The 17,983-nt window shown below is 40.2% G+C and overlaps 2 protein-coding genes across 2 annotated transcripts in view; one reads left to right on the forward strand and one right to left on the reverse strand.

Annotated features, from left to right (window-relative positions):
* The first annotated feature begins 348 nt into the window (after nt 1-348).
* Nucleotides 349-6,556, forward strand: fahd2a (fumarylacetoacetate hydrolase domain containing 2A). Its single transcript, XM_038702856.1, is given in 9 exon segments — nt 349-511; nt 1,462-1,724; nt 2,230-2,285; nt 2,288-2,445; nt 3,708-3,767; nt 3,852-4,011; nt 4,999-5,107; nt 5,711-5,798; nt 6,008-6,556. Coding segments are annotated over 8 exon segments (957 nt in total). The 5' UTR covers nt 349-511; the 3' UTR covers nt 6,071-6,556.
* A 1,440-nt stretch (nt 6,557-7,996) lies between these two features.
* gpat2 (glycerol-3-phosphate acyltransferase 2, mitochondrial) overlaps nt 7,997-17,983 on the reverse strand; it is a 37,467-nt gene continuing 27,480 nt past the window's right edge. The window contains exons 20-23 of the mRNA XM_038703725.1: nt 13,597-13,717; nt 12,982-13,050; nt 12,570-12,625; nt 7,997-8,530 (exon numbers count right to left, since the gene is read on the reverse strand). Coding sequence (XP_038559653.1) covers nt 8,414-8,530; nt 12,570-12,625; nt 12,982-13,050; nt 13,597-13,717 — 363 coding nt within the window. The 3' untranslated portion in view covers nt 7,997-8,413. The remainder of the gene's footprint in view (nt 8,531-12,569; nt 12,626-12,981; nt 13,051-13,596; nt 13,718-17,983) is intronic.

The raw sequence follows: 17,983 nt of genomic DNA on the forward strand, positions 1-17,983 counted from the left end.
TTACCGTTTGGTTCCAGTTTAAGCTGTTAAAGTTTAGGAGTGTTTTTTTTTAAAAAGAGACAGGGCAAATTACATTTGTCCGCGAAAGTTGCTAAATTCCCACTGTACCTAAAGACACATTCACGGATACAGTAGGGATTTGTAGTTTCCAGGACTGATTCAATAAACGCGAAAAGCAGCATTAAGATGATTATGACCAATGTAGCAATTATAGCTTGGTATGATAACATAAGCATGGCTACACTCAGTCGTTAGCTTCGTTTGAGCATTTTATCTCGCTTTTGACAAGGCTGACCTCATGGACTACAAACTCTTACCGGAAGTAGTTATAGGTAGTGTTGTCTGTGCAGAGCAGTGGAGGTTCGTATTGACTAAAACTAGTACAAAGGGCGACAAATACGTAGTAGCTGTCCTGGTTATTCGGTAGCAGGTTACGGTGTCACGTTTCTCCTTAAAATGGCATTTTATCTAAGATAAAAGCTAAACTTCAAAGCTACAGATCGAGCTGCAGGTAGGCAGATGCTACGCTGCTGCAGCTGTCTTGCTTTTCTTATCGTGGTTATGATTTACACCTCAATTATGAAGTGTTAGGAGGCAATGATCATTGTACCTTGTGTGAGACATAACGTGTACTTTCCTCCTTTCGACATTTTGTTCTCACTGAAGTATTTAAGAGTTTAAGACTTTTGCTTTGGACAGTAACAGTCAGATAACTTGATAGATTTCATAGGGAAGCTTGGGAAATTTGAGAAAATTTAACAAACAAGCAGTTTTTTTTTCAATAGAAGAAAATACCAGAATTACACTTTTCTTTGCATTATAAGCAAATTTTCACCAGCCTCTCGCAAAAGAAAGGCCAGTTTGGTACAAAGACATGATGAGGTTTTGTCATTTCACAGCAGGACAAGGTCTGAAACTATGTCCATAAATTGATTAGTCGACATAACGGTTATCTTTTTTTGATGATTGATTACTGATTTATCAAAGAAAAATGCCAAAACTTCTCAGGGCTCCAGCATCTTAAATGTGAGGATTTGCTGCTTTGCACTTTTTCATTTACTATCTTGGGGTTTGGGACTTTTGTTGGACAAAACTTGTGGTCTGAAGCTGTCCCCTTGACCTTTAGGAAACTTTAATGGGTACCATTTTATCACATCTAGTAGACAAATTATTAACTGTAAAAACTATTAATAAATGTGGGTTTTGATTTGTGTAGCTGCTGCAATCTACACTGAAAAAAATTATAAATGCAGTACTTGTTTTTGCCCCCATTCATCATGAGCTGAACTCAAAGATTTAACGTACAATGTACACAAAATGTACACAAAAGGCCTATTTCTCAGAGAGTCTTATATTTAGAAAGAAATACTTGTCTTGTTAGATTTCCCTTTTCTCTTGTCTGTCACCAGTCATCTTGTTTTCCTTCCTCTTCTCACATTTCACTTCTTTTGTCCTCCACAGATGAGACTCCCTTTTCGCTCCTTTCGCATATTCAGGAGTTTACTCTCTCAAAGGCCAACCACAAACCTGCAGAGGCGGCGAGGCCTGAGCAGTGCAGCGATGCGCCTGGTGCAGTTTCATTGCCATGGAGGTGGCATCAGAGTGGGAGTGGAGCAAGGCGAGGGGCTCGGCGTGGTGGATTTGAAGGCGTATGACCCCACCATGCCCTCAACAATGAGAGAGCTGCTGGAGCTGGGAGACAAGGGTCTGGAGTGTGCACAGAGGTATCAAACACATCCAGTTATATTTTTAGTACATATCTTCGTCCTGTTTAGATTCTACAGTAGTTCCTCCTTCTTTATCCTCATCGGTCATCTTCCCCAATTTAGCATGTCTTCCTCTTTTTCCTCAACTTGATCTCCTGAATAAATCATCTTCAAGGTTTCCATAATCCTCTTAAATCATCATCTTTTCCCAAAATAAATGTAATCTAAAATCAACAACCTTCTTGTGTAATCTTTCATCTTCCTAAATGATCGTCTTCTTGATCATCTTGAATCATGACCACCTTTTTACATCAACCTTTTTGCTTGTTAAATCACCTTCATAATCCTTTTCGTCACTCAACTAAATCATCTTGTTCCTTTTTCCTTTCTTAATGATCATCTTCCTGAATGGACTTTTAGATGAGCACCCATTCTCCCATCATCCTCTTTGTTTATATCTTCCTCAACATCATCTTCTTCTCTTCAGTCAACTTCATCGCTAACTCCTCTTCCTCCTCCTCAGAGCCTTGTCGTCCAGTCAGTGTGTGGTGGAGCGATCGGACATCCAGCTGCTGTCACCGTGTTGGCACCGGAGAAGGTGGTGTGTGTGGGTTTGAACTACAGGGACCACTGCCTGGAGCAGAACGCCCCGATCCCCAAAGAACCGATCATCTTCAGCAAATTCCCCAGCGCCATCACCGGGCCATATGATGACATACATCTGCCTTCAGAGAGCCAGGTGAGAGCGAGCACGCACTCTAACTTTGTGTCACTTCTCAAAAAAAGAGGGGGACAAAGTGCTTTACAGGAAGAAAAAAAAAATGTAAAAGTTATAGAATCAAGAAAAAGCTTAAAACTAATGGGTTTTCAGATGCTGTTTAAAGATGTGCACTGATGTGGGAGGTTGTTTCAGGGTCAAGAAGCAACAAAAGCAAAAGTACAATCACCTATAGCTTTCAACCTTGACCTCAGAGCAGCCAGAAGTCCCTGCTCTGAAGATCTGAGGCTCCTTCCAGTGGTCTGAGGCCACAACAGCTCATTTAGGTAAAACAGTGCTCGTCAGTCTTCACTTTGATTAATAAAATAATGAACTTGATGATCCTAAATTGTTTTCACTTGAACATATAGGTTTATTACAACCCAAATCTGTCGACAGAGACGATATTGGTACAGCATGCACACAGGTGTGCCAAAAAAAGGGAGCCTGCAAACTCTGAAACGTTCATCTCATCTGTAGCTCTGGACGTGTTGGCACCTCCTAACAAAGTATGGCTAATCTGAAGGGCACTGAGGCATCTTAGGTCAAAATGTCAAGCACAATAGTAGACTTTCATCTACCCAGAAAATTTCCTCCCCATGGATGAAGTAGGTAGGTGGCTAAATCTGGTTGCAGGTGAGTTATGGTGCAGAACAGTATCTGGGAAATGCAAACAATCTGTGTCACAGTTAAGTTGTAGAAAATGTTGAGACTTGAGCATAGATTTTAGTTAAATTCTTCATCTCCAGGAGATGAGGGTTATTTTAACTGTCTCTCAAGCACTTGATATTATTATTTTTTTATCTTGAAAGAAAAGTCAAGATGAATTTATTCATGAATACAGAGTGAACATACTTGTTTTTATAGTGTCATGTTTTTGCAGTGAATGGACACACAATCCACATCCTTTACAGTTAATACAAAGAGGAAATGATATGTGGTGCTCGAATGCCAATTAAATGGCACCATCAAATTAAATAAATTCAATACTTTTTAGTTGTTTTCTAAGAACTTTGTGGAGTTGTCTCACCAACATTTAAAAATATATTTACATTTTTTGAAAGTGTGAGCAGCATCTTCATTTCCTTGTGGGACAGTGTGCATCAACTGAACACTCAGATCTAAATTTTAAAAATGCATACTGGCTGATTTAAGTGTACTTAAATAAATAGTAAAACCTGCTAAGATTTAGTGTCATTTTTGATGCTGTATTTGCTTCATCTTGGTCTTTTGTCTGACTGAAGGAGGTGGACTGGGAGGTGGAGCTGGCCTTTGTGATTGGACGAAGAGGAAAACACATCAAGGTGAGCACCACAATATCACCTATGATGGCCATGACGCTTTGATGAAGCATCTATTCTGACTCCATTTCCACTCCTCTTGTTCAGGAGGAAGATGCTCTCTCCTACGTGGCTGGGTTCACTGTGGCCAATGACATCACCGCACGTGACTGGCAGATGCGCAACGGGAAGCAGTGGCTGCTGGGAAAAACGTTTGACAGCTTCTGTCCTCTCGGCCCTGCATTAGTAACCACCGATGCTGTGGCAGGTGAGAGGGAACGAGAAGCCACAGCAGGGAGAGCAAAACAGAAAGCAGAATTAAAGATGCACGTCAGGAACAAGCTGTAGTTCTGTTAACAGTGTGGTTCCATTGGCTGAGTGGAGCTTTATGATAAATAAATGTCAGTCAAAATAGATTTCTGTGGTTAAACATTCCTGATGATCATGTTTACGGCACGACCTCCAGAATACAGTAAATTGATCTGCAGTCTCTGCTTGATGAGGTTCACAATGACTCAAAAAAATAAAATGATTTTGTTTTTGAAAATGTTTTACTTAGACCTGTGAACAGATCTAACTGTCTAACTAGAGCTATGTTAGTCATAAGCTGCCATGTTCAAAGAAGATATTTAAGTGACTTCATGTTTGACAGGAACTCAAGCTAACAAATCTCATTACATATTTGTTCTACAGAACATGGCTTGATAAGACAAATAAGTTAATCGATACTATAGGATTAATCCTAGCACTGTTAGATTAGGAAAGATTATTTAGCAGTATTAATATCAAGGAGTTATATCACTCTCTCTAGGTTTATTAATATAATAATGGCTACTTTTAATTTACTATTGAGTATTTTCTGCAGTGTTTACAAAATTAAATATAAGTTTTAAAATTTTTTTTCCTTTTTAATACCACAAATAACCCAATTTAATAACAGAATGACAGAAAACCAGTAGGGAATGTAAGTTTACGTCTCTGGGTATGACAGTTTTGACTGAAACTCCACAACTAAACATTTCAATGTTAAAATCAGTCTCACATATATAAATGCATAACGTCTCCCAACAGCCCACAAAAAAAACCAACACATGAAATTGAAGTATATTTATGTCTTCTTAGGCCTTTTTTTGATGGAAGTGAATCGAATGCAGAAACCCTGTATTTTCCATTAATCAACACAACTGAGTGTGCTTTAGTCTAGTTAAAGTTTAAGTCAACGGTGCTGTTTTAATTTTTTATCATCCCCCTCCAGATCCTCACAACCTGGGCATCCGCTGCCTTGTTAATGGAGACACAGTCCAGAGCAGCAACACTGATCAGATGATCTTCAAGACGGAGGTGCTGGTCGCCTGGGTCTCAAAGTAAGTCCACTATTTCTGCTCATGGTGATGCTGTCTTTGTTTCACAGAGATGTTGCGTGTTTCAAACTCACAAAAAAATTTCAGAATATGTACAGAACTTTTAAACTGTTCTGCTTCAGTGACTCAAGATGAGTGCGCAGAGCTTTCATTTTTAGAATTATGCAAACCAACTCGACTCACAAATTAATCCACAAAAGGAGCACCGTGCGAGCAAATGGCCTCCGTGTATCACATACTCGAAGCTGAAATGATTCAGCTAAAACCTATCCACCACGGCTGAAACCCTTTTGCCCCAAAGCACCTGGAGCGCTCTTGGATGGAAAAGCCTCCCTCTCCCTCCCTCCTGCTGCCAACAATGCCCGTCTTTCCAATAAGGGCACATCTCACAGAATCTGTAAATACACTGGGATCGTTTGGGGAAGTTATTGTTTTGCATTCCCTTGCCTAATCTAAATGAATACAAAAATGATATGAACATGAGAAAGAATTCCTAATTTTCCACAGTCAATAGCAAGTCATGGTAAAGTTGATGTTACAGTCTAGCACATGCTCTTCCTGCTCCTGAATCTGGGCCTCCACTCTCTGTGTGTTTCCTCCGGTCAGGTTTGTGACATTGACTCCAGGAGATGTGTTCCTGACGGGCACTCCTCCAGGCGTGGGTGTGTTCAAAAAGCCACCCGTCTTTCTCAAGGTAATAACAATCTACAAATGTTGAGGTAGTCTGCACAAGTTCTGCACAACAACTGCAGCTTTACTTTCACTTTAGCCAACTTAAAGGCTACATAATATAATATACATACAGTGCCGAGTTAAAAGGGACTGGCTAATTCATAACACAGTATTTGAATACATATCCGGGGAGTGGTTGTATTTAAAAGGAGTAAATGTGTTTTCTTTCAGAAAGGAGACGTGGTGGAGTGCCAGATTGACCAGATAGGGTCTATAATCAACAAAATGGTCTAAACCCCGAGACAACCTGCTGAAAACACCAACAATCCATGAAAGATTGTCAGCTGGTAATAAACTGCATGTCTGATCGACGACGAATTTACTAAAAGTCTCTCACATTTTCTCAGTGTGAAAATCAGCTGGAAATGTGTAAAGAATATGACTCATGATAAATGTTACTACAATAATTGAGAGGAAGGAAAACACGGTATTTTTACAACATGAAACTGTATAATTACGTGTCCCAACATGGTGTTTTTGCAGCTCGACCTCAGATATTGAGTCATCAGCAGCCACCCACTCATGTTACAGAGCAGGAACTGTGAACCTCCTGACTTTTTGTTTTTTTCATAGAAAAATTTAAACAATTTCTAAATACGTTTGATATTCTGGATGATCAATTGTATATAAACTTTTTCTACTAACATCACTTTCTCATAAAATGTAAGCAGATTTCCAGTGATAGGAATAAATAAATAAAATAAAATATGCTGTCTTCAATATTTGTCCCTTACATCACCTGGCAGTAAGTTCTTCATAATTACTGCGATCTGGGCTTTGATTCATGTACCTGCTCGCTTCATTTTCTTTTTTGCTGAAATCACCGAAGGTCATTTCTTTTTTCTGACAGACACAGCTTTAGAGAAATCCCCGGCCTAAATGGACCCATTTACATTTTGCAGCAGTGTGATGAGGTGACATGCTGTACCTGGGAATTATGTTTCACCACTGAGTCACTAAATGTGTGAAATGATTAAAAATTCAGCATTACATTAATTTGGCTGATTATTTTGTCTAAAGCAGCTTGTCGGTTCTGCCACCTTCTAGCTTCAGCCCCTTCATGAAGGTTATATTCAGTTTGTTGAAACCGTTTCAGAGGTGTTGATTATTTTGAAGGATGTGGGGTTGTGGTTCTGCTGAACTACATTGTGCGTATACTGAGAGGTGTTTATATTTAGTCTACTGTCGTTGATATAAACATAAGAAGCACTTTTCACTAACACAAAACAACTAAATCTACATTCTCCAAAATGCTCCTAAGCTTCATGAAGGAGTATTTACTGCAGGACTGATGTATTAGACTGCATTAGTTTTAAATGGGTGTGATCTTAAGCAGTGCCATAGTACTTGTATACAGTATAGACAAATATTTAATATACTGTTCTTGCATGTTTAGTATATGACAAATCAATAAACATAACGGTTTTATACTCAGGAAATTATCTATGCTTGTGCTGGATGTTCAATCTGCAACTTTAAAATGCCAATTGATGCCAATTACTGTTGAAGACCAAGCAAAACGTTTTGTATTATAAGTATTTCTGGAGCTGTTTCACCCTCATCCACAGTTAGTACTAGGTTTTTTTCCCCAGGTCTTGCCCTTCCTGTTTGTAGTGTATTGTGGGAGAATAGTGTACTTCAAAACACACTCAAAAATCATTAATATAATGACTTAATACACATACTCAATACCTGCTCAGAATTAGTGTGCGGTAATTGTGTAGTATGGATTTAAGCAAGGCATGTGTGAAAAGTATTGCGGCTTTAATAGGACACTCAGATCAACACCGGGTGGCAGTAGAGTTTCACGGTCGATGGGAGCTGGTGAAATGCAGATGTGATTTGTGGTGGAGTTCAAATGAAGAAAAAAAACCCCTGACGCACTGACTGATCAAGCAGACGGTCGTAAACTCCAAAATATTAGTGCCTGCCAGAAAAAGCTCAACGTCCTGATCAAAGCGAGGCATCGATTTGACTCTGCTTCTCGGTGTCAAGAGGTTGAACAGACAAACTCTCCAGAGGTCTGAGTCAGCACAGAAAGATCTATATTCAGGAGGACCGCAGGTCTGAATGATGACTTGTTTGGAAGATATTATATCCATAAAAATGACATTATTACACTACTGCAAAACATTTATGTTTCTGTACAAAGAACCGGTATGCCTCAAGCAAATGTGTTTATTGTCAGTAGTACTGATCAACTTGTGAAAAACAGAAAAAAAGCAGCACTAAGCTAAATGTTCGCATTACAAATAAAAACATCGGCGGCCTTCATTACAACATAAACATGGTAAACACAAGCTGCAGCGAGCGGAGTCCTTTCAACTGATTACAGGGACTTCATAATCCTCGCCTCCTGTGGCTTTATGCTAATGCTATTACAAAACATAAACTTAAAATCAATGTCTCATCACGGAAACATCAAAATACAATTAACATAAAAGGCACGAGCGTCCCGGCTCAGCATGCTTCTGGTATTTAACACCGAACACAAGCTTATTTTACACTAACAGACAACTTCTCTAAAACAAAACAAACCGCTTCAAGGCCTCGAGTCAGGCTGCTCGGTTAAACACATTAATTGAAGAGGTACTGTGAGATGAAGCGGTGCAGTTTCTGCCTGTTCTCTGATACCTGGAACAAAGTACTGACACCCAGGAAGATGCCTCCTTTTTGCCGCTCCTCTGAAAGGACCTGAAGTGAACATAAAACCAGCATCGTCAGGACACTTGCAACCACAATGTTTTTTATTTATTCAGCAACCTTCATTTGAATGTTGAGGGGGCGCTGCATTTCTTATCTTTATGGTGTGCTTTTGTGCACAAGGCCAAATAAAAAACAGTAAATAACACAGATAAAAAACAAAACTTTTCAAAACACTTAAAATATGAAAAACAAAGATGTTACATAAATAACTGAGCCACTTAGCAAGGTCTGAAATAATTGGGCAAAAGGAGAATTTCAGATCGCACTGTCCTTTTCTTTTGTTTTATAGCTGCATAAACACTAGAAACACATTTCCCGTTTGATTTGACCTGTAGATCAAAGAAATCAAGCTGTCTTGACATCAGGAAGTGGAATTACGTCCATTTCTGATAACCCTGATAAGATAGTGAATAATTGCCTCATGAGATCTTTGCAGATATATGGGTCAACGATGCTCTATTTTTAAAAGATAGCGATTCCCAACCCACAGACTGGTAGAGGAGACTGATGGCCGCTGACACCGTCTACTTTATTAAGTTGAAAGGCTGAGTGGTAAATTGTGAGAGCAGGGAATCTGTGCCAAAACAATGACATTAACAACACAAACGCTGAATCCGAGTTCTGAGCGAGCTGCAGTTTTCCCCATTTTTCTCACTAGAACAAGTGTTTCTCTTCAGTTCTTAGATTTTGAGTCAGTGCCAATCGTATACGTTGCCCTCCTACTTTTTATTATTCCTTGCTGTTGTTTGTAGAGTCAATGCAGGTGGAGATAACTGATGCTTATAGGCCTATTCCTTTCTGCAAGACACACCATTTGCTCCCTTCCTTCTTCTGTATGAGAAACAACTTCCAAAGACTTGAAAATCGCTGCAGCTTGATAATCCATCACAATAAATATGAAGCATTTATCTGGTCTCATCGAAGCTTCTGTTTAATCCTTGGTTCACTGTGCCTGAGTGGAGTGTTTTCATGTCAGGTCACCTTACAACCCACAGGAAGAAAGGGAAACGTGTCACGGAGAAATCCTCAAAAATAAGTCACATTATAAACATGACACCCATTATTATCAGCAAAATGTACTTAAAGGAACAGTTCAATATTTCGGGGAATACACTTATTCGCTTATTTGCTGAGAATTAATGAGCAGATCGATACCACTCTCGTGTCCGTGCAGTAAATATGAAGCTACAACCAGCGGGCGATTAGCTTAGCTTAGCATAAAAAAGGTTGGAAACAGCAACCCTGGCTCTGACCAAAGGTAAAAATTCACTTACTCTCTACTCATCTGCTGGATGGTTTAATCTGTAACAATAAATACTATTTTACAAGATGATCATTTATTTTGTGAGTAAATGTATCATCAGTGATAGTAGTACATATAGCTAGTCACATAAATGTGGTCAAGTAAAAAGTTTAATATCTGCTTTCGTTAGATTGTGCAGCTGAAGTATATTGTTCAGTCTCTGTAATGTGCGTCTGATTGAAAAAGACGAATTAACATGACCCAAAGCGTATTTTTTCGCTTCAAGTCTATTTTCTTCTGTTTATGCTCGTCACTACAGTGATCGTGTGTTGGGCTCTGAAGCGCTGCCAAGACACGGGTGACCTACACTTAATACTGTACATGAACGCATCCTGTTTAGAAACGCAGCACTAAAGATGCTACTCCAAGAGCGTAGAATTAGGTAGGGACGACAGGGACATGTTCCTGCAAATCTCCAGCGACTACTGAATCGTCCCCAGCAATAATTTGATTTAAAGACATTTATATAACCAGTACTGTCTGTTAAAAGTCAATGTTTTTAGTAGGCTACACAAACAGTTAACAGTCTGCCGCAAAATAGCGAGAGACTAACATAATCCAAAAGGTGGAATTGTAGTCTGACTACACTACGATGGAGTAGTAGGGCCACTGAGATTGAGAATAAAGTCATAAAGGAATAGGTTGCTTCGAGTCATATGTTCATGTTTTAGTATTTACTGGCAGTCTCTAGTCATTTAGTTGTTTAGTTCACAAGTTCCGACTGCAGTGTGGCGTCTACCCTCTTGCCAGTAGCTCTGCTGTCTCTGCATCCCCTTCACTCAGAGACACCTTTGCTCTGTTTGGGATTGTCTCAGTACTCCAGGAGGCTTCCCACTGAAGCGCTGTGAGCTACTCTTTATCAGAGGTGCTGAAGTTACCATTGGTGTGGATTTGTGGTGAGATTATCCCTGATCAGAAGTGTTTTCTGTTAGTTTCCGTTCTCCACCTCCAATGAAGAGCAAGTGCGCTTGTCTCATCCAGTACAGTCCCAAACGGGTCAGAGGTCTGAAGGTGAATCTACCATCAGCAGGGCAATAATTTAGGCTAATGCACAGCCAGTGTTGGGGGTAACGCATTACTGTGATCAGATTACTTTTGTCTGTAATGCAGTAATGTAACTTCAGTAATCACATTACAGTTACTAATAACAAAATCGTTGTGTTACTTGCGAACTGGATCTTGAACTATCTGCATGACAGGAGGTGAGAAAAATAAATCAAACGTCCCTTTTCGTGCGTAACACTTTTCCGACCCAACTTTTGACTTCAGCACCAGTTCATGAGGAAGCAGAAATTACAGAGCTGCCAAAGACGTCTTTCGGGGGTGGAGGTATTACTTCATGTTGTTTCACGAAAGGACAGCATACCCTCTAGTGTGCCTGTGGCGAAGCTCTTTAGCCCGGCGGGTTTTGCTGACTCTGATGAGGAACAGGTTGTCCGACAAACGATTTGAGAGACTCCTTCCCAGAGTGTGAACTACGGGGGAGCCAGGGGGAGCTTAGCACCCTTAACAAGACATCAGCTCCCCTAAAATCATGATTTGTGATATTTTGGTGGTTCTCTAAAATATTGACAGCATGCTTTATTGACATTGATCTCTAAATTTCTCTATCATGTGGATCATGCGGAGTGTCAGACTTCATCCAGCCAGAGGAAACGATTACAGACCATCCGCAGCGGGCCGGTCGCTCCGCGATCTCCTGGCCCTGTACGCTCCGCCGGCCGACTCCCTTTCTGGTACGGGTTGTGTCGCTAGTACGACCGACATGCTATGAATGGTTTGTGATCGTTCCCTCTGGCTGGATGAATATTACGCATTATTTATGCACTACTGCAGCTGGGGGCTCTCTGCAGCGCCACACAACTTTCTAAATTTTTCCCTCTCACAGAGAAAAGAATTAAATGTTTCCGTTAAATGTCCAAATAAAGTTTTAAGCATCATAGTACTGTATTCTATCCTTGTTCTTCCCTTGACAAATGTTGGGCTTATGTTCACAACTTTGTAGTATTTAAGAGCATAAAGAGAGATCCTGTGTATGTCCTCATTATAACAAGGATTTATGTTGATCTGAGCACATATGAGGTGTAATTTATTATTGTGTATCACAAGTTATGTTACGCAGTAACAGAAAATGGAAGAACTAAAGTAAAGTACATGTCCTTAAGTATAGCACAGGTCCCAGCTGTGTTTCATTTAGATGCGTCTGTGATCCTGTACAGCCATTAACACTAGCCATTTTCTTTTTAAAGACCAAAATGTGAAATGTAAATCACTTCAGCATGGTTAAGAGACTAAGACGAAGTGTTTCCTGTACTACACCTTTCCGATTTCTAATTTTAAATTACTTGTTTTCCTTGGCCCAGTGAGTTCTCTTTAAAGATTGGCATTTCTGCCTCAAAGATGATTGGATATGGCTGGCTTGAGTCGGGCTCAGTTTCTCTCTTGTTGCATCAAAATAATGCTGGACTCCTGCTCACGCTGAGCTTGAGGCTGAAAAGCGCCGCCAGCAATTTACCATTTATTTGAGATTTAGGGATTTAGGTTGGATTCAGGCTCACCTGGTAGCAGACCAATGTTAAAACCAAACTTTTTGGGAGTTGGACTGCACCTAAACTTTCAGTCTTGAGTTGTTCTGTAATTCTCCGCAGACAGACAGATTTAGAAACACATACACATACACAGACACACACACACACACACACACACACACAGGCTGTTACTCACCCCCAGGTCTATTAGTGTTCTAACTGCAGTGCGTGCAGCCTCCTCTGAGCAGCTCTCTGTGAGATACGGCACAAAGGCACACATGAATCAGAAGAACAGACAATATAGAAAAACCAGGTCGGGATAACAGAACAAAGCCATTTCCAGTGGGATTGTTAGAAATTTTATACTGTGTATTATTGAAGGGCGTCATTTGGGTAGTTTCTGATCTCTTGTCTTATGTGTTTTTTTAAGAAGAAGATGATGTGAGTGGGAGAGCTGTGCTGTGTTTCTTCTCCAGTCTCTGCTGGCTTGTTACAACACAAGTTGAATCAGTGGGAAAAGGCAAGGTGACAAGCTTTTGAAGTTGTGACACAAAGAAATCGAACATTTTTGGGCATTTTTGGGGAGGGGGATGTCAGGTTGAGCTCACCATAGTGCTGTTTCTTCTTGTTTGCAGTGTCACACAGATGGGAGTGTATCTGAGCCACAAATTCTGCTTCTGCAGCAGGAACGACATGAAAATTGAGACAATTATTCCACTCAAAGCAATGTGAGGACAGTCTGCTAAGATGTCATGGTTCAGTGACATGCTAACTGTATTTTTAATACTGATGGCCACTGCAAATGGCTTAGGGTGAAGCTTAAATGTCACTGTGTGCTGCCGCTCAGTGTTTTTCCACCGGTGTTTTTGAGGGCGTGTCCGAGTAGCCACTTGGCAAGCGTTATATGCGAGGTGCATTTAGCTTTCATCCCTGTGACGTCACAGGGATGAAAGGGAAATGGCTGGACTACAAACGAGCTGTTTTCAAACAGTTCAGAGCAGACTTTTCTGTGGGAGATGGGAACTCCCTTTGGGCTGGACTTTGGGCTTTTTCACTTCGCAAACCTATTACAAGCACAAAAAAGGTATAAAACTCAATAAAGGAGAGCGGAAAAGCCAAAAAGCATAATACCACCTCTTTAAGTCTCTTCAAGTTGCCACAAAAACAAGTTTCTACCAATTACATGTGGTCAATACTGCCCCTAAAACATAAAACATGCATACCTGGCAGAGGTGTGTGTAGAAGGTCCAGTCCAGCGGTCGCCCAGCACAGCGACCTTAGATGACCAGCTAGCATACTGCAGAGGAAGAAGAGCATCTCTGGACACTGATTTGGCTGGCTTATCTAGAAAAGTACACACAGACCGAAGCAGGAGTGGTCAGAAATGGTAAAATGAGGATTGGAGGAAGGATGAAAGAGCGTTTTCCCCTACAATGAACACATAGTGGAGTGTTTCTCCACTGGGGCGTTCAGAGTGTGACTGGGGGCGCTGGAAGCAATATCTTGGAAACGGGGGCGTTGAGTTACTTTTGGGGGGTGTTTGGTAGAAAATTTTGAGGTGAGTTTACCCCAAAGATTCACAAAAATAGGAGTTTAAACTTTCAACTACTTGCAAAAAATTGTGGTCTGCAACATTAAAGCCATTCACTACTGCAGCTTGGGGCTCTCTGCAGCACCACGCAACTTTCTACATTTTTCCCCCTCACAGAGAAAAGAAAGGTCAGGTCGCAAACACAGCCGCAGCTGTTGTGTGAAGCGTAACTGTAGCAAAATGGCTACATATGACATTAATAATAATAATTATTATTATCAATATTATTAATGATGCTATTAATGATTCAGCAGTAAGAAGTCTGTTCCCCCTGCCGGTCCCTGCTAAAACAAATGAGTTATTAAAATCCAGTCAATAACTGAATTAAAATGATTTATTACTGAGGTGAAAATGTGCCTCAAACAACTTTATAGAGGTTAAATCCCCAAACAAAAGACACAAAAGAGGAGGGAAGACTAAATCATGTGTGTTAACTCAGCAGTGATGATATTAAGTTGATCTACAAGAGTAACATATTTGCGTTTCCCTTTATGTAAAAACATTTCAACAATAAATTGGTGCAGAAACTTTCACCAGAATGCAGGAAATTAAGTCTTTAATGCTCAAAATCTTCTGGGGGTGGACACCAAGACCCCCCACTTATTAAGATCCCCATTCATAAAACAGCCTCTGGCTTCACACAGAGTTTCTGGGAGTAACATTACTGGCTTTTTTTGTTCCCTGGGAAAGTAATTAAGTTTGTCATTCAATGATGTGTTTTCTAAATGTTTTTTAATAACAATACTAACAACAGCAAACAATAACCTAATAATAATAATAATCATCAACAATTTTTAGGGCAAATAGCCAACATCTTTTCGATGGGGGGCAGTAAGGGACCTGGATTGGGGGGCGCTGGCCCTAAAAAAGGTTCAGAACCACTGACATGACGAGACCTCACTGTCAGTTGGTCTGTCTGCCTCAGAAAGTAATACATCTGAAGGATGAAGAGGCACAACACTATAAAAGTAACATACCTTTATGTGGGTGTCCCAGGTTTAAATCCCAGCGCTGGTTAAGTTTTGTATTTGGCTTCATGCAGTAAAATCCTGATGTTTTTATGTTTATCTAAACTAAAACCTTTAAGTTAAAGACAACCAATATACTAATAATATATGGCAGTCACCGAGTCACTGTGTGCACTAGTGTTGGCAAAGGGGGTTTGTCTTCTCTTGAGTGGTGTGTGAAGACACTGGTGATATACTGTTGGCAGAAGAGATGGACCAAACAACTGAAACAACCAAGGAAAGACTAGACTCACCCTGTGTCTTCAGAAGACTTTCAGAGCATTTTCCTTTTTTATTCCCTTCTCTGTCCTTTGTTATCCCACAGAAGATACAATAGTACAACCAGAAACGTTTAAGAAGGACGTAAACTCTAATTTGAATCCTAGTTTTCTATGCAGTTGTTTGAATGGTCTTCTCTCTCTCTTAAACAGTTTTTCTTAGATAGATTTTAGATTTATTTTATGGGTATTTTTTTTCCTGTCCTGTAATAAGTGTTGGTTGATTAGGATGGGATTTTATGGATGAATAAATTGAACCTTGCACCATAAACCAGTTGTCATCAGAAAGCAGTCCTACAATATGAGTCCTGAAATCTATGTACACTACATGGCAAAAAGTATGTAGACACCAAAACCCATTACCCGTTATTATACCCATTATGTGATTGTTGAGCATTTCATTCCAAACACTGGGCATTAATCTGCTGCTTTGAAAGGCTCCACTTCTCTAGAAAGATTTTGGCTGAAGGGATTTCGCCCAATTCAGTCCCCCGAGAGCATTAGTGAGGTCGGGCACTGTTGTTGGGTAATAAGATTGGCTTAGATTCAGGTTTCTAATTCATACCAAAGGCGTTGGATGGGGTTGAAGTCAGGGCTCTAGGCCGGCCAGTGAAGTTCTTCCACACCAAAATCACTTTAATCATGGCTTTGTGCACGTGTGCGCTGTGTTGAAACAGGACAGCGCCTTCCCCAAACTGCTGCCCAAAGTTGAAAGCACACTGCAAGCTAAAGGTTTATTACATGCTGTAAAATTAAGATTTCCCTCACTGGAAGTACACACAAGTATGTGGACAGGGGTGCCCATGTACCTTTGGTCATATAGTGTACATTGAACAACTGGACAATTATTTCATAAAAAAAACATTCATCTGTTTGAGGGATTCAGAAGCTGGAAATCTACATCTGCTCTGCATTCATGTATTCAAACATTTAGCAAAAAGTTAATGGTTACATCTGGTAAATGAGGGAGGCCATAAAACTGGGGGTTCATTAAAGCACTTTATAAATAGTTTAACAGTGAGTATGGGGCCATTATAATCATGATATCAATCAATAATATGGAAATATACGGGAGCAGAGTCTGTAATGTCGAGTGCAGCTGGTCTTGTAAAATGAAAAACTGAGCTATACAAAACCATTGTAAAATGTTAAGTCTGGAATCTCACACCAGCACAGCATATTGAACAGCTTGCAGCAGATACAGTATTATGGGTTTCTTCTCCTTTCTGCACATTTGAACTCATCCCAGTGTAGGAAACTTATCAGATCATTTTGTTTTTGTCGTTGCCCAAGGGGGCCCTTGTTTTCTGCTCCTTACAAACTGTTTCACAAAACACATAAAGACTTGACAACAAAGCGATGTTTCATTCAACGTGACATTTTGAATGGAGCTCCTCCAATTTTTCAACAAACAGTCGCCATTTAGTCAATGGGGCTAATTCAATCTGCATTTAAACAATCATTATGTGAATGTGCAGCACTTAGAAGCTTCAATACACAGTAGAACTTCAAAATCAACATGACTGAGAGAAAAGAGAGAGAGAGCAGTCAGAACAAATTAGTTGAGTTGTATGAGGAGTAAAAAACACATTAAAACATAAAAGGGTAAATCAACAGCTACGAACAAGCTCCAGAGAGGCTGCTTGGCAAAAATTAAATCCTAATAGACTGAATGAGTGGATGTGGATGAGATGTATTTGCAGAATAAGATCAGCAAGTGGTTCCGAGCGTGGTTGTAAAGTAAATATATAAACACTAATGGGATGATGGATCTGTATCAGTGTGTATGTTGGAGGATAAGTAACAAGAAATGACTTATGATGGAATATATTGTTCCTGAGCTTGCATTGCTGAAAAAAAATGCAAATGCCTTTGGAAAAACAAAAAGGACTACATGTAGTCTCTACCTCTGTTTGGTATGGAGGTGTTTGTTGTCCCCAGCAGAGCAGAGGCGTCAAGAGTGGATGGAGAAAGTGAAAAGATTAGAGTTGAAAAGCTGTATAAAACACCGGCGAGGCTCTTTCTCAGTGGACAAAGCTGAAGTCAGAGAGAGGATTTTATACCAGTGTGGAGGTGGCATTGGTTTCACTGGACTAGTAGGTGAACTAGCTTGCGGCACAGGCAGGAAGAACTTATTTGGATGTCTTCTGTATAGTTTACTGTAGCTACTTACAGGGATCTTTCCAGTTTCTGATACAAGCAGGGTGTCAAATAATGGCTGTATCCCAAGTAAGCAAGTAAGAAGATCCTACTGAGTACATAAAAACACAATATTGCCCATCGGTTCAATTCAAATAGAACTGAATGAGATTGTGTGCTTATCGTACAGCCTATTGTAGGACATTTACATAGTATACACTGGGTGATGGGTGTTTGTCCGTATCATGTGATCTTCTAATTGTAGGTGAAGCCGTCAGTTTCGTCTGTATATGTAACCTGCTTTTTGTTCATACAGATGTTTGCCTGACAACAAATTTGAAGGCCGAAGTGTTCCATTAATGTTTTTTTGAGCCCTTGCCATATTTAGTGTGTGGACCACTGCTCTTTTTCGTTCAGTCAGGACACTCGTGTCAAGGTTTTGGAATATGTGACTCTAACATGACTCCCGCGCGTGTCTCAACTACCACAGGCTCCACACAGATTGTAAACAAAAGAGGTTTCAATACATTCGTGACATTGAAAATGTTTTCTGACGCCAGAACTGCACTCAGCATGTCTGTTAAACCTCATGGAC

The sequence above is a fragment of the Micropterus salmoides genome, unplaced genomic scaffold (assembly GCF_014851395.1).
Source record: "Micropterus salmoides isolate LMB-PRFRI ecotype aquatic unplaced genomic scaffold, ASM1485139v1 Ms_hic_scaffold_7, whole genome shotgun sequence".
Taxonomy (NCBI): domain Eukaryota; kingdom Metazoa; phylum Chordata; class Actinopteri; order Centrarchiformes; family Centrarchidae; genus Micropterus; species Micropterus salmoides.